The following is a 16,084-nucleotide window of genomic DNA, read 5'->3' on the forward strand; positions in this document are numbered from 1 at the left end:
CGTTTTACCAAACTGAGCACCCACAGGGATTGCACTAGGACTTGTAACTGCAGTTGAGTAAAATAAACATTGTTACCACAAGAGCAGCAGTTCAGTGAAAGAAACTATCAACAAGTTAATTCAGCATCAGCAGAGGAAGAGTTTCCAACATTTAAGGGCTGCTGTCACAGAGGATTAAAAATTAATCCAAAAAGGAACAGCCTATGAATCCTTGTGCCATTAATTTTAATCCAGTTTGAACAGTCTGGAGGTGAATGTTCCTACATGCATATGGGAAAAGAAAAGTATTCTTGAGGAAAATCATGGCCAGAAACGTTATTTTTCTGGGGAAGAACAACTACTGAGGAGAAACGTGAGAAAAGCCCAGTTATGCACTTCGTTTGCGCCATATTGGGAAATTTCTCCTCGCAGCCTTTCCCGCTGCTTTTGTGATCAGGGTGGACAGCCCTTCAGCACCTGCGGCAATTAACTGCACCTTCTGCCGGAGTGAGCAGGACGGCCCGAGAGCCGCTGCCCCGCCTGCTCCGCCCCCGCACCGGGTATAAGAGGCGGCGGCGGCGCGGGACGAGCCCAGAGCGATGGGCACCATCATGGGAGCCGGGCGAGCGGCGGGGCTGCTGCTGCTGGTAAGTGCCGTGGGAGCTGGGGCTCTATGTCCCACTGCTGCTAAGTGCCCGCTGGGGCTCTCTGCCCCGCACCTGCCTGCCGCGAGTGGCGGCTCGCAGCCGTCCGCAGCCAGAACTTAAATCCTGGCTTTTGAGGCGGAAAAAGTCTTCCTCCTGCTCTAGCGTGAAGGAGCCTTTGGGTTTTTCTGTACTTTTCTTCTTTAAGAGACTTTGGTAACTTTTTTGAGCTTTTTGTTCGTGTTTGATGTCTAGGGAAAGTTATGGCAGCGCCGCTGGCATGAAGCCAGCGCCCTCAAGGAAGGTACCGCATCTCCCTGTCTGTTCGTATCGCACTCGCTGCTGCCCTTCCCTCTCTCCTCAGAGAAAAAATAAAAGTTACAAGTCAGGAGTGAGTTCTTTAATACTCCTCGGGTTGTTTAAGTGTGAAACTGGGAGTTTTCTCACCCCCCACAGTTAGGGGGAAGATTTTCAGTCTACCGAGGAGAGAGTTTAAAGAGCGGGACCCTCTTGGTTTTAGCTGAGACGATGCCCGCTGATGACAGTGCCGGGGAGCTCGGCATGCTGGCTCGGAGTGCTGGCCTGCTCTTCCCCCCCTCCCGCTGTTGCTCTAGAGGATTTCTCTCCGTGTGCGAGGCTGCTCAGGAGGTGACTCAGCGGGGCCGGGCGTGCGCTCACCTCTCTGGAAGCGCTTGGATATACCGGCACTGAGAGGTTACAGGGGAGCCCTGCCCAGTAGTGCGCGGTCTGCACCTTTCTTCCTCTTAAAAAAAAATCATTCCCGATGCTCCTGTAGTATTGCTAATGACTCGACTTCTGCCTAAGATTCGAGCCAGTGAGACGTGTCCGAGGAGTCCGTGGGGCGTTTCCTCAATTTTGCGGGAGCGAGACTAGCACTGATTCTGACGAATTAAAAGGATGGGGGAAGGAAGAAACTAATCCCTTGCACGCCGTAAAAACTTTGGCGTCTGCAGTTCAACTGTAGTGAGATAGTGGAAAGAAAACAAAAGTTTATGTGGAGGCAGGAACGTGTGGCAACTGTTGCCTAAAGCCCATCAGCTGCAGCACGGTGCTGCCTTAACCCCAGCTTTGTGATGGCAATTACTGCTGTGAGCAGCACTTAGCAGAAATTAGTTTGGGTTTTCTCTGTGGCTTCCCATAAATTTCTGAACGTGTTTCCACGTCTTTACAAGTTAATCTCCCCAAGATAGTTATCATGTCCATGCAAGATGACTCACTCAAAAGGCCTGTTTGCCTCCGCTGTAGGTTGTGCTACTGACGATGCCTAGAGCCCGAGCGAACTGTGGGGAGAGAGAGTACTCCCATCAAGATCACTGCTGTGTGTTTTGTGAAGCAGGTAAGACTGAGCAGTTACAGCTGATAGCAATTGCTTCCTACATTGCGTGCTGGGAAAGTGTGAGCCTGGCTGGAGCCGTGAGGACTTCTTGGTGCTGTAAAGGCTGGGCTCCATTTTGAAGTGGAGCCCCTTATTGCAACAGGCGGTGACTAGGAGAGGATGCTTTTGCTTGTGGTTGAGGATAAAGTTTTTGAAGTTAATTGATTTAGTTAATACAAAGAACAGGCCTAGGAGAATTCTGATATTTCTGTGTCTGTAGGCAAAGCTTCAGTATGGTTTTGCTCTCCTCTCCTTGCTCAATGTGTGCAGAGCTAACAAGTTTTGCACTGAGAAGAAACCTCTCATTATTATCAGAAGCTTACTGGTAGGATTCACACAAAGGAGAAAAAAAATGTTTATTGAAAGCAACTCTCCCTGGGCTTGCCCCTTTCCTTCAGCAATGGCACCATCCACAGGCTCCCTGCCTGCTGCAGTGACTCATCCTTCCTGCCTTGCTGGACGCCTCGTTTTGCCCCTCTCCCTGTCTGAGTGGCAAATTGTAAATGTGCCTCCTGACTCTTCTGTACCTATTGGTTTGTGGGGCATGTGATTGATTTGCAAGGAAGAGTTGAACCTTTCTCAGAAATTTGTGTTGTAATATCTAGGTTTAGCCCTTTGTCTGTCAAAAGATCCCAAGATTGCTGCTGCTGCCAGTTCTCTTCTTCCACAGGTAGCTTTGTTGCTGATCACTGCAATACTTCACATTTGCAAGGAAAATGTGACCCTTGCAAGGAAGGAAAAAGCTTTACTGCCCATGCCAACGGCTTGGAGCACTGCTTGGCTTGCAGACAGTGCAAAGAAGGTAGCAAACCTTAACAATTTCCCCCTTTTTAATGTGAAAAACCTGATCTTCACTGGGCATATTGAACGTAAAAGTAAATCACCTTTATGGCCTGAGTATAATCTTTGCACTTGCTAACTTATTTTTAGATCAGATAACTCTGAGACCCTGTACCCTGACACAGAATGCTGAATGCCAGTGCAAACCAGGGTATTTCTGTGAAGATGAGGGCTGTGAAATATGTCGGAGAATCAGTCAAGAGTAAGTTTGAGAATAAGTTGCTATTTTCCTTCTGGGGAATGTTAGAGCTGTGGCCCAATCTGTACCAATAGTTAACACATGTCATCAGGCTGTAAATAACTGCCCTGAAGCCAAATGGCATTATTCATGCATTTAAATTTTAGGTGTCAAAACCTGTGATGTTGAGACCTAGAAAGACGTGGACTTGGGTATGATTGTGCTTGTTGCTTATGGCTGTAAATTGGCATTTTTCATGTGTTCATGTTGGTATTTCCACAGAAACATATATTTGAATGAATTTTCTAGCACCCAGCTTAAAATTTTAGTATGTAGAACTACATGTTGAAGGCAACTAACCATGCATGAATAATGCCTATACTCTGTGGCTTGGTTCCCCCCCCCCCCCACTTAGACGCTAACATAAGTGAATTTTATCTGCTTTGCTTTTATTTTATGTTGCAGTTTTGTTGGATTGTTTAAAGGTACACCTCTATCAGAGTTTATGCATGTTCCATTCATAGTTCTGAGCTCTGTCTGAAAAAGAATCATGCCCGGACAGAGCTATGTACTGATCTGGAAATGTTGATACAATGTTCTGTTACCCTCCACTTCAGGCATCTGGATGGGAAAGAAATCATGAATTCCACCGATACCATGGAACTAGGCTTAACTAATCAAGGTCTGTTACACAAATCCCACTCACCTTGGTTTGTTGGGTCCGTGGCTTCAGGCTAATAACACCAGAGTAGTCTGTAAAGCAGTGGTTTCAACTGCTGTAATGTACTTAAGAGCAGCTGCCTTTTAGTCTGGGAGTTATTTGCTAAAGACAAGTTCTCAAAGGGGTTGTTGGGATAAGCCACCTTGAGTTTCACTTGGTGAAAAGCTACATGTGTTGCCAGGGTTCTTCAAGTTGCAAGGGTGACCCAGTTGAAAGTTCTGGGTAGTGTGAAGATGTTTACTGTGCCTGGAGTGGGTTCCTCTTCTGCTAGGAATGCTCACTGTCCATGCTACAGCACCCAAAGCTAGCTATCCTCTTTTGCATACTTGTTTCCCCTTAAGTGTCTCTCCATAAAACCTTGTGGAAGTTGCGTTGCAGCTCTCTGCAGAGTTCTCTGATGCCTTTGGGAGCACGACGTGCAGTGCAAACAAGTGCTCACATGTTCAGGGCAATGAGTCCATAAGACTCCCAGGAAAAACTGTCTGGGTTGTTGTATTAGTTCTGGGCTTAGGTTTTTCTCTAGGACAGCAAGGAACATCTTTTGGGGGGACAGTTTCAGTACTAATTTTTTTTCCCTTACTTTGCAGTGAAGGAAGAACGTGTTTGGTTTATTCCGGTGCTTGTGTCAGCTACTTTGATTTTCCTCGTCGTCATTGTTGTTGTTCTTGTTAAAAAGCTGAAGTGTGATAAAGGTAACTGCTTGATTATTATCCATGAAATTTGCTTTCCACAGCTGGGCAAAGCATGCACTAGGGCTGTCCCTGGTTCTTGTATTGCCTCACAAGGGACCTGTTTAAGCTCTAGTTTATTTTGTGTGTGATTGAAATTAGCAAATGAGTAAAGTGGAAGAGTAGTTTTGCTTGGTAAATAAAATGCATAATCCTTAACTATGAGTTTTCTTATCTTGCTGACAGATGCCTCTGCTTCAAAGCAAGATTATCATAAGGTCCTTAAAAAGGACTTCTCCAATCAACTTGCCTTGCATTGGCAAAGAGGAAAAACCTGTGTGGGGGTTCAGGTGCATGGGGCAAAAAGTAGCAGCTAATTAGATCACTAATTCCTTTAATTGTGTTTGGTTGTGGAGATTTTTTTGGTACAAATTGGTTCCCTTTAGTAATTTGAACCTCTTAATGTGAATATTCAAGTTGGTAAGTACTGTGTGAATTTATTTTGTAGTGGAAACTGAGCTGTTTTCCTTGGAAACTTCTATTTCTACTATTGTGTTTCAAAGTATTTTTGCTACTAGCATGGTTGAAATAATACTGAAAGCTATTATGAATCTTAAGTGCTGGGTTTGTTGAAATCATGTCTTACTGATTGTATTGCAGTAAAGACAATTTCTGCCTTCTGTATTGCAATAGCCTACGAAAATTCTGAGAAACAAAAGCTGGAGTAGAGGATGAAGTGGCTTAAAAGTCAAACAGCATCTTGTAGTCTTCATTTTGCTAAGCAGTATTAAGGCACAGTATTTGTGTTGTTGCTAAGGGTTGTACTGGGATGAAATATATGACCGGTCAAAGAAACTAAATGGCTTTTAAAAGCTTTGTCTGTGTTACAAAAGTTTCTATTGTGTATAAGTCTTGTGTGATTTCAGCCATGTTTAAGTTGCTGCAATTCTTATAAATTGCTCAGACACTTTTTTTTTTTCCAGCTGCTGCAACTGTTAAAGATATAGAGGGGCGTCTGGTAAGTATGTGATGGACCCAGTGTTTAATCTCTAATTGCTCACAGCCTAATTGTACCTGACACACAGCTCTCAATGTTTGTCTCACTGTAGATCTCTGCTAGGATGTGTTCCTGTGATGCAACAAGTTGTGATTCATGCAAGGTCAGAAATCAATTAGCAAGTGTCTGATGCATTCAATAGCTGCTGGTGTCTCCTTGTCAATACTGGAAAACACTTCAGAGCCTGTGACCAGGATGCTTTGGAAGTGGGGAAAAAACTTGGACTAGCTGCAAGTTTTCACTTCAGACTGTCTCCAAGTGATACCTTGATCCAATTAATTTATTTTTTGCTGCTTCCCATGTGATGGCAGCTATTGTTTGGTGTTGCAGCATGGTGGGGTTCCAGCTCTCACTGCACTGTGACTACAAATTATTAGTTCATAAGACTTAACCACTCCTGATCCACTAAGTGATTGAGTCTTCCTGCCTCTGGGCTCATGTCACAAGCTACAGACCAGGACCTGACAGTCTGAATTCTTGGTCCTAAGCAGTCCCAAAGGAGGAGGAGTTCATGGCTCAGAGCATGCCAGTCTCAAAGTACATCCCTGAAAAGGGTTTATCCAGCTGAGACTGGCTGCTGGCATTTGTTCCAGCTTGAAGCTGGGTATATATACCCTGGCATCCAAATGCCATTTCAGAACTTTACTGTTTGAGTCTAAAAAACCTATAGCTAGTCCAGCATTCTGCAAGACAAACACAAGGCTGGATGAAGTAAATACAAGGTGGCTTTAACTTCTCTAGTTAGAAACTACATCACTACCAGCACCACAAGGCAAAAATGAGCCCAGTCTTAGTTTTACAAAACAAGTGTTAGTCTTGATGAGCAACTAGGAAGAATATCCATACTGTTCTCAGTGTGTGTACAGCACTTTTTTTTTTCTCCCTGGAGCTTCTCTTGTCCTTCACCAATGCATTACCCACCCAGTGTATGCACTCTTGTCTAATGTTACTAAGTAGACATTTTGAGTAATTAAATGCATTTTAATTATGTTAAAAATACTTGAAGACTGAAGAAACAGAATTGAAAGAGATGTTCAAAGGCTCACCCTAAACTCTGCTCTTTTTCTTTTTTAAGGTCCATAAGTGGCTCAAATATGTGAAACACCCCAGGTTTTTTGTTGGGTTGTATCTCCCCTCATGCCCTGGCCAGATTTGCAGCACTTCACCTATTTATAGAAGCTGATGAAGAAACGTGACAAAAAACCTGGTCAAAAAATGCTGTAGCATAGGAATAGCAAATATAACATGTCTTTAATTTCAATAAAATAGTTGCAGAATGATGCAGTTACAAATTGGTGCACAATGCCACTTGTTTCTCATGTAAGAGCTGTCACAGGCAGATGCAAAGTCTTGCACTTGGAGTGCCCGTGCTGCTGTAAGAGCTTCTTTGCTAAGGAGAGTTCCACTGATGCAGGCCTGAGACTGAGTATTTTGGCACCCACACACCCTCCCTCCCAAAGAACCAGTGAATTCATACAGCACTAATGCCCCCAACAGCTGCTGATACTTGAATAGCTGATGCTGGGTTTTGGAACAAAAGACAGTGCTCTTTCAGTCATTTGTTTTCCTGTTTAAGCGTTATCCTGTATAAATAAGATCAACTTCTATAGTGTGCTTATACCCATAAACAGAAAGTGTTTCAGTGAAAATGATGTGCAACTATCTGTGTCATATGTAGGGGGGTTCCCCCTCACATCCCCACTTATGCATGTTGGTCATGGGGTGGTGTCACCTGTGGGTCACTGTCACTGAGCAAACAGAAAGCATGCTGGCTTATGCTTACAAAGGGCTTGTACCTTAATAAACACAAGTCTTAGGGGCCGAACAGTAACTCCTCATCCTCATTTTCCACATATAAACAAATACTCCTAACTCTTGCCAGCTTTAGCACTACCTGTCACGTGAGACCTGCTCCTCTGCTTTGTGCTTGTACTGGTCATGCTGACCTGGTGCTGTACTCCCTGGCTATGCTTGTTTAATGAGTTGGCAATGCCAGAAATGAAGAGAGCCTTTCTTGCTGGCTTCCCTCCTTCTCCCCTCACAAAAACTATGCCATGTACATGGGTGTTCACCTGCTTCTTTCAACTGATTATAGTTTGTGAACCCCCCAGGAAACCTAATCCAGCCACAGACAACCCAAGGTAGTGCACTGCCATGGAGCTGACAGGCTACTTGGCAACAATTCTGAGCATCAGCCTTGACACAGCAATAGCCTTGGGCCCCTGGTGCTGTTAAGTCATCTCAGGTGCAGCAAGGCAGTTTAATTCCCTCCTGTCTTAGGAGCAGTACCTGTCTTCTGTACCTAGAGAGGAGCAAGCAGCAATCCTCATCAGTAAGAACATGAGGAGAAGTTTCCTGTGGTTGTTGTGGAGGCAGCTTGTGTGCCTTACCCTGCAGTCTGGTGGGTGCAGAAGAGCCAGGGAGGTGGAGAGTCAGGCTCTGAAAACATTTTGTCACGATCTGCTAGTACAAGTGGGGGTTGTGATGGTTTGTTTTACTAATCTCAGAGTGCAAAAGACACACAGCAGGGGACTCTCAGTATTAATCAAAACAAGTGCACCTTTTATTGAATGCCCTTAGCAAATGTGAGAGAAGGATTAGAAAGGTTAGATAAAGGATAGAGAGAGAAAAAGAAGGGGGGGACTAGCTGCCAACAGAGAGACAAAATCCTCATGGTCCAGCCAATAGATCCATCTTGTCACGTTGGGGAGAATTTTAAAGTCTTTGGGTCTTTTATAGTCTTATGTCGAGGGAACAGGTACAGGACAGTGGAGAATAAGTCGTTGAGAACAAGTACAGACAGTCCAGTTCTGAACAGGACAATTCAGTCCCAGCAGTGAGCAGGACCCATTGTTTCAGGACTGGGTCCTATGGGAAACCAGTCTTGGTCCAGCAAACACGCCTGTAGGCAACACCTGGCAGACATCCTGCTTCAGACAGGCCAGCACCCCTGTGTTAAAACTTTAAGGGTCTCAGTCCTTGGGGGGGGCTTCAATCTCCATCCTTGATGGTGATCGTGTGGCATATGAGGGATCTTCCATGCGGGATCACCAAAGTTACCTCAGAAAGTCAGTCCTCCTCTAAAGCGGGTGGCATCTGGCCAAGAGGTGGGGAAATCCAGGGGCTATTGTGGTGAGTGGGTATTGTGCAGCAGGTGTAAGTGCACAGAGTGAGCTGCTCCTTGTCAGGCCCTGCCCAAAGCAGGGTACCGTGGTGACACAGCAAGCACACCTGTGGACAATCCCTTGGCAAGCACCCACCTCAGCCAGACCAGAACTCCAGTCAGGGTCTTCAGCGTCTTGGTGTGTGTCCTTGTGACGGTTGTGAGGCAAAAGAGGGAAACTTCGGATCATCTCTTGCACATTTGAAGTCTAATTCTGTAAAGGCTGTTACTTTGCCAAATTATCAGCTCTTCTTTTATGTCTCTGACATCTGGTAGCTTCAAGTATTTCCTTTTCTTCCCCCAGAAGAAAATAGTGGAAAATAGTGTGGTTTCTGAGCAGGGCACTGTCCCATGCAGGAGCTGGAAGTGCTGTATGACAGTGTGGTTGAGGAGGATTGCTAAGTCCTCATTGGCAGCAAAACCTGTGCAGAATTCTGCTTTTCAGAAGACTGCCCTATCTAAGGTTCCAAGTGGAACTCCAGCAAATTGTAAGATAAGTGTACGTGTGTGAAATGATCATTGCATTTTCTCTAATATAGGTATCCCTTTACTTGAGCTCGTAACTATTCCCAGAGCTTTCAGCAAAACAACAGAGGAAACTTTCCCTTAAAGATGTAATAGGAAGTATGGGAAGTGGTAGCCTGGGGGAAAAAACCTTCAATCCCTCATTTAATTTACTCTGCCTCTTTGACCTCCCTGACAGAAGGTACTGTTTTGTGATAGCAGCAAATGTTGCCTTGGAGCCAGTAACGTGTTTGTTTCACAATGCAATTTTCTTTACTCCAGTACTTTCAGGTCTGCTCTGAAATCTGCTTTCCTTCCCCTCTTTGCTGTGTGTGATGTAAAAGCAAGTTGTCAAATAGGTAAAAAACAATAGTGAGTGAAACACCCTGATTTGTTGGAGTAATGGTCCAACTTTGTATTACAGATATGACATTCAAATCAGATAATTGTTAAAGATCTCTCTCAATGTGGTAAGTATCCCATAAATTGGCTGTACTTGGAATTTGGTTTTATTTCCTGTTGACTTCAGTCTACTTACGGAATAGTATAACGAGGCTAATGAATATTGCTTAGAGCTATAAGGCTTCCAGTTTATTGTAAAATGTGCTGAAACAGGATTATTGCTGCATTTGTAATCCCTGTGGTGAACTGTTCTACTTTGGAGCATGACTTTTCTGCATGGGAGTATAGCACAGTCATGATTTTAAGAATGGTACCAATTTTTGAAAAAAGTTTTAAAACGAGTCTGCATTGCAGCAGTGCACTCTGCTTTACTGAGTGAGGTGTAGGTCAGAGTGAGAGATCTCTCTGTCAAATGTCTTCTCACGTGGAAGAGCACATCAAACCTCCATACACCCTCCTGTAGGCAGAAAATTGTTGTGCTGGATGTCCAAGTGATGGGTTTTGCTTGTGGTGGTCTTGGTGTGGCCAACCTGTGCCAGCAGCATGATGAAGTAGTTAAAACTTCCTCTTCAATAGCCCTGCCAAGGGAACATGCCAGCCAATGAAGCCTTCCTCAAAACCAGACAGTGGATGGTGTCCTGCCTTAGGAGACCACTACTGAGAATGCACCAATACCTTTAGCTACTTTCAAGACCACTTAATAGAAAACTTATTTGTCCTGCTGCTTCTTAGGTGCCAAACCCAGCTGCCTTGCTGCTGCTGCTGTTTGGTCTGTGCAGGTATTGGCTGAAAATTAAGGGGAAAGTATGTGTGTGAGCTATGGAAAAAAAAAACCCTGTGTTTTAAAGTCCAAGCTGATGTGTGTTGTGTGTTTCTTCTTGCAGAACTGAGAAAGACCTTTGGTGTCTTTACAAAGGAAGTACCACCACAACAGTGGAAGCAGCTTATGAGAACTCTTCTACAGGAAAATTATATTGATAAAGTTATATCTAAATTTCCTAATAATAGAGAAGAACAATCATATCAGATGCTTCTCATCTGGAAAAAGAGACTGGGAAAGAAGCAATGTATTATTTATCTACTGGATGCATTGAGGCACATAGATACCAAGGTTTATTACAGTGTATTAAACACTTTAAAAAGTCGTAACACTGTAAGTAGGAGCTGAAGATTAATGTTTATGAGGAACTGCAAAAATGTTCCTGTGTACATATGTGTGTCTTCAGACTTCCTTAAATGAGGATGTCAGGAACTGTTGGTAGAAATGGAGTTAGCCTCCTCAGCTCATGGAGACAGCCGGAAGGGATGTAATACCTCTGGTTTTTTTCATGTTTACATGACCTTCCTACCTCTGAGTCATAAAATATTAAACACAAGTGCTGGATGCCCACTTCGGAGCCAGGAGCTGGGGCATCCCTTAGTTTGTGACAGTGCTGTCCCAACCTGCGGGCGGGTACCAGGAGTCCGCTGCTGTTTTTGCGTACTGCGATGCTTTAGTTTCCGAAACCATTTTGTGTTGTATCGGAGTGCTCGGCACCGCTGTGTTTGAAGCACAGCAATAAAACAGTGGCTCAGACAGAAGCTGGCTCTGGGACTTTGTTCTGCGGCGGCGCCTCCATCCTTGGGGCTATTTAAGGAAAGGCGGGCGGCGCTGCTCGGAGCGGGGACTCCTCCGTTGGCACGATGCCCTGGGCGGTCATTTCCCGGCCGGGCCGTGTGGGGCATGGCAGTGCCGTGTGGGGCCGGGCAGTGTGGGTCCGAGCAGTGCTGTGTGGGGCCGGGCAGTGCCGTGTGGGGCCGGGCAGTGTGGGTCCGAGCAGTGCTGTGCGGGGCCGTGTGGGGCCGGGCAGTGCCGTGTGGGGCCGGGCAGTGTGGGTCCGAGCAGTGCTGTGCGGGGCCGTGCGGAGCCGGGCAGTGCCTGTGGGGCCGGGCAGTGTGGGTCCGAGCAGTGCTGTGCGGGGCCGTGTGGGGCCGGGCAGTGCCGTGTGGGGCCGGGCAGTGTGGGTCCGAGCAGTGCTGTGCGGGGCCGTGTGGGTCCGGGCGGTGCCGTGAGGGGCCGGGCCGTTCCGTGCCGTGCGGGGCCGCGCGGCGCTGCCCGTTGCCCGGGTGACGCAGGGCTGCCCGTCGGAAGTAGCGTAGTGCGGGCGGGGCGAGGCTTCCGGACGCGCTGTTGCATCAGCTCGGGAGCGAGGGCAGGCGGAGGCAGCAGCAGCAGCAGCAGCTCCGGGATGGCAGCAGCCGCCAGCGCTGAGCACGGTAGGTGGGTGGGCGAGCGGCGCCGCGGGCCCCCGGCGGGGCCGGGCCGAGGGGCGGCCGGCGTTGTCACGGCTCGGCGGGGCCCGGGGTCGCGGCGCCGCTGCTGTCACGGCGGGGTCGCGTCCCTCGGAGGGGCCGCGCTGCCCCGAGCCCCGCGCTGGGGGCGCGTCCCGCGGGCTGCGGCTGCCCTGTGCCCGCCGCGGGTGTGAGGTTGGTGCTGGTGAGGTTCGTGCCGCCGTTCGCGATTTGTGGGGACAATCGGAGCTCCTCGTCATCGCCGTCCGGGAGCGGCTGTGCCCGGCTCGGTGCGCTCGGTCCGTGGCCGCTCAGAGCTCCCACCTGTCTCCGTGCCTCCCGCAATGCCTTCCCCAGCCATCGGTGCTCTCCCCTAACTCACACCTGAACTTTTGGACTTTTACGGACATTTTCTGTGGTTCGTGTTGTAATGATGGGTTGTACTCTTCGCTTCCATATGGAAGGAGGGCTGGGGTAGTGCTATAATTTTTCGCACTACTGTAGCAAATGGAAGCTTGGCATACCAGTCATGCAAGTATGAAATACAATTATGGTATGTAAAGGGTTGGAAATTTCTGTCATTCCAGTTGAGGATCTGTAAATACAGATATTTTTTTGCCCCTTTTTCTTTAACAAAGCAACAAAGTAACCGAAAGTTGCTTTGATCTTTATTCATCTCATGTAATATTCCCGCTAAAGTGCAACATTTCTTGTCATCAAGGGATCAGCTTTTTCAGATGTCTTTTCAGTGTCTTAGGGGGAAAAAATCCAAGAAAGGCTCAGTTCAGGTGCGCTTTGAGAAACTCTTTAGGTACTGTTTGTTAGGGTGGGGTTTTTTTAAACTGAATCTGCAATTGTTATGTTTAGTTTCAGTTCAGGAAAAGTGGAAGTGAAACTTTCCGGGCTCAAAAGACTAGGATTGAGAAGCTCTTCCTTGGTGTGGGATACTCCAGTCTTAAAAATCCCTGCTCATCTAAAAGCCTCTTGCTCCTTATGTGTGAATCTTGATAAGTCCTTTGTTTTTCTGTCTCTGTGCATGCTGTGTCTGGCATTAGCTGCAATCACTGCATTGGTTTGGTTCTTGTGAAATGTTAATGGAAAAGGAGAATTCATCTTGTCTGAGCAGATGGTTGGAATTCTTTTCAAAGGTACCAGAGTGGCTGGCCAGGATGACAAATGGCCTGTTTGGAGCTGTATTAATAATGTTACATTTGTCTTTTGGGGGTTGTCTTAAATTTGTGAAAGCCAGGTTGGATGGGAAGTTACATTTCAAAATGTTCAGAATTGGGTAAGATTTCTTTTTGGAGAATGCCTCTGCAGAATTCCCAGAACATTTACATTGTCATCTAATTATGACTGACAAGGTCAGCAGGTTCAGGGAAGCCCAGGAAACATTATTTTTCCCTGGAGTGAAGTAAATCCCTGGTTTTGTGTCAGCTAGCTTACTGCCTTCTGTATGGCTTTCCTGTATTTACTTTGCCATCCAACACCTTCAAGGAGCAGAGGCTTTCATTCTCAAGTTAATAAAAGTGAAAATTTTCAATGAAATTTGATATTGTGGGGATTATGTGTCTTGATTAAACCTCAAAAGTTATCTTATGTGCAGACAAAATGTAGAAGCTGTCCTGTGCCTTTGAGTCTGTGTGTTGCTGCAGTCTCTCAGACAAACTCCCAGTGTCCTTTAAAAGTCTCTGAAGCACTCCATGCATGGAAAGAGGAACGTGTGACAATTATATCACCCAAAGGGGTTGTACATCAGTAGTTATGGTGTGAGAACTGTATTAATTGATTTCTGCAGTGGAACTTTTTTGAAAGAACTGTCTACTGGATGACATCGATTCTTCTGATTTTTCAAGGTTATTTTGTTACCTCTCCAGTGCTCGTGCTCAATGCTTGTTTCCTCTTGTGTGATACAATATCTATGGCTCATTCTGTTCACATGAGTTAAAACTCAGTGTTATGCAACAGCTCTGTAGTACTCTCGTGTTTCTGCTGTCAAGGAGACACTTCCTGATGCAATTGAGTAGTAACAACTGCATCTGTTCTGTTTTGGGGATGGAAAAAAATTGCAGTTAGAGAGAAGGGCAATTCCTTAGCTGTTTTCCTAAAGCAACAAGGAAAACAGGTCAGATGTACATTTATCCATTGGGCCTCCTCCCTCAGTACATTTGAATCCATTGATTGGTATTAATTAATCCATCAATTTGACAGTGGGCGGCTGCCTCTTGCACAGCTTTGGCAGACTTGGCAGTGATGGACTGGAGCTGTGCAGCAGGATGGGGATACTGAAGGGTATGGAAAAATAGGATGCAGCACTTAGGAGGTGAAATATTTCAGTATGAGTCTTTAATGAAGAAGGAATTGAAGGAATTTGAAGGAATTGCAAGATGGGGGGAACTGAGGATGTAGAATGGAAATCACAGAAAACCAGGTTCTGTACATTTTCTGTTCTTCTTTTAGCCATGATATCAATTAAACCAGAACAGACTTTTACATAGACAGCTGTCACTGATTCCTTTTGCTTGAAACAAGCAATCCACGGCTTCACAGTTATCACAGTCACTTGCTCAGCACAGCCTGTGAAACTGATTTGGGACCCTGGGAATGGGACACTGACCCTGCCAAACATTTTAATTTCAAGTATTAATGTCTGTGCCAAGATTGATAAAAGAAGTTTCAGTTGTTAGGCTTATCAGTGCTAAGCTGGTCCCAATATTCACAGGCAGTGTTTGCTACCTCTCCTTGCCAAAATTAGCTTGTATGAGTGCTGTCATATTTGTTGTATTTGTGTGTAAGTTTGGGCAAGTTCCCTTTTAGATTGGTTTGCAGATGTGGTTGGAAAGCACTTACATTGTTTCAGATACACTGACTTGCTTCCCATTAGCACCCCTATGTGTGAATAATGGTCATAATAACCATAATAATGCTTTGCAAATTGAGCGTTGCTTTTCCTTGCAAAAGATCTTTTCTTTGAGATATAGTTTCATTTCTACCTAGATCATTCTTGTAATACCTTTTTTTTTGCCTTCTCCCTCATATCTTCCATGTATACAATATTCATGTTCAAGTCTTAGGTTTCCACTGTTAATGAACAGAACTGTTACAAACTGTTTAATGTGTACAAACATGTGAAGTTCTGTGTTGATAAACATCAGTAAATATTTAGGAGCATGAAAAGATTATAGTAAATTAACTGTGTGAGCCAAAGCTGAATCCCATTCAGCTGGGTAAGGCAAACTATGAGGTGGAGTTATGAGCCATTATTTCCTTGGTATTCCTTATTTGTACTGAGCAATTACATGGATAGGCCTTGAGAAGGATTTATACTTTACATGGATCTGTCTTCTTTTGTTCATAGTTATTTTAAAAAATTTAAAATAATCAAAATTCACAAAAGATATTAAAGTCATTCACCTTTTTCACATTAGTTCTCCCAATGTGTCCCTATATCTCATTTATACCCCAAAGAGTTGAATACAAACATGCTTGATATCTAGCTGCCGCTTCCCTGTCATCCTGAGTTGCTGTTGGATATTTTAATAATTGATTTCTGTACAGAAAATGGTTCATAAAGTTTTAACTGATGAAAAACTTTGTGCCATCCCTCCCATTCTCTCCTGGCCCTCACTTTCCCATCTCCTTTCATTCCTGCCTTTCCAGGAGCTGTGTTCTGTGAGCACCTCCCTGCTTTGGGAACTCCATGTGCAGGAGATGTTCCTGCCAGTGTGAGGAGTGACACTTGTGTGTCACTCCTTTGGGAGTGGGACAGGTGCTTTGGGAGCAGGGACAGGTGCTCTCCTGCTGCTCTCTCACTTCTCTGCACGTGACCTTGGCTTGGGTTACCTTGCTGGCTGACTCCCTAGGCAGGATATTGCCTTCATGTTTGTACAGTGCTTTGAACAGAGCCACAAACATTGAATCACTGCTGGAAAATGTGAATGCTGGGTTTGCCTAATGGCAGTGCTAGCATAACCTCAGAGTGCTTTGTGCCCCCTGGCTCTTCCAAGGAGCATCCTCACCAACACACAGAGCTTTCCTCTGTGTCCATGTGTTTGTCCAGAGGAGACATAACTGAACTTGCTTTGCCTATATACCAAAGAAATCACAGAATTAATAAATTGTGAGAGAGGGCCATGGTCTGATATCCTTTCTGTTTGTTTGTGTAGGTTTTACTCATTTTAGATATTATTCATGTGCCTGAGGAGAGAAGGGGGCATGGGAGAAGTATGGGAATATACAGGAGCAGCTGAAGGTGTGAGTT

The 16,084-nt window shown here is 45.4% G+C and overlaps 2 protein-coding genes across 3 annotated transcripts in view; both read left to right on the top strand.

Annotated features, from left to right (window-relative positions):
* The first annotated feature begins 578 nt into the window (after positions 1-578).
* LOC128936928 (tumor necrosis factor receptor superfamily member 23-like) lies at positions 579-7,283 on the top strand. The gene is made up of 6 exons (XM_054276221.1): positions 579-626; positions 1,890-1,980; positions 2,690-2,821; positions 2,950-3,061; positions 3,655-3,719; positions 4,346-7,283. Exons 1-6 carry the CDS (start codon positions 579-581, stop codon positions 4,576-4,578), a joined length of 681 nt encoding a protein of 226 aa, XP_054132196.1. The 3' UTR covers positions 4,579-7,283.
* Positions 7,284-11,707: 4,424 nt separating this feature from the next.
* The window catches only part of CARS1 (cysteinyl-tRNA synthetase 1), a 34,387-nt gene continuing 30,010 nt past the window's right edge, over positions 11,708-16,084 (top strand). For both annotated transcript variants that reach the window (XM_054275648.1, XM_054275649.1), the window contains exon 1: positions 11,708-11,808. In XM_054275648.1, coding sequence (XP_054131623.1) covers positions 11,781-11,808 — 28 coding nt within the window. In that variant the 5' untranslated portion in view covers positions 11,708-11,780. The remainder of the gene's footprint in view (positions 11,809-16,084) is intronic.

Source organism: Melozone crissalis, unplaced genomic scaffold (genome assembly GCF_028551555.1).
Source record: "Melozone crissalis strain CALT ecotype California unplaced genomic scaffold, PUWL_Pcris_2 ptg000018l_1, whole genome shotgun sequence".
NCBI classification, from domain to species: Eukaryota; Metazoa; Chordata; class Aves; order Passeriformes; family Passerellidae; genus Melozone; species Melozone crissalis.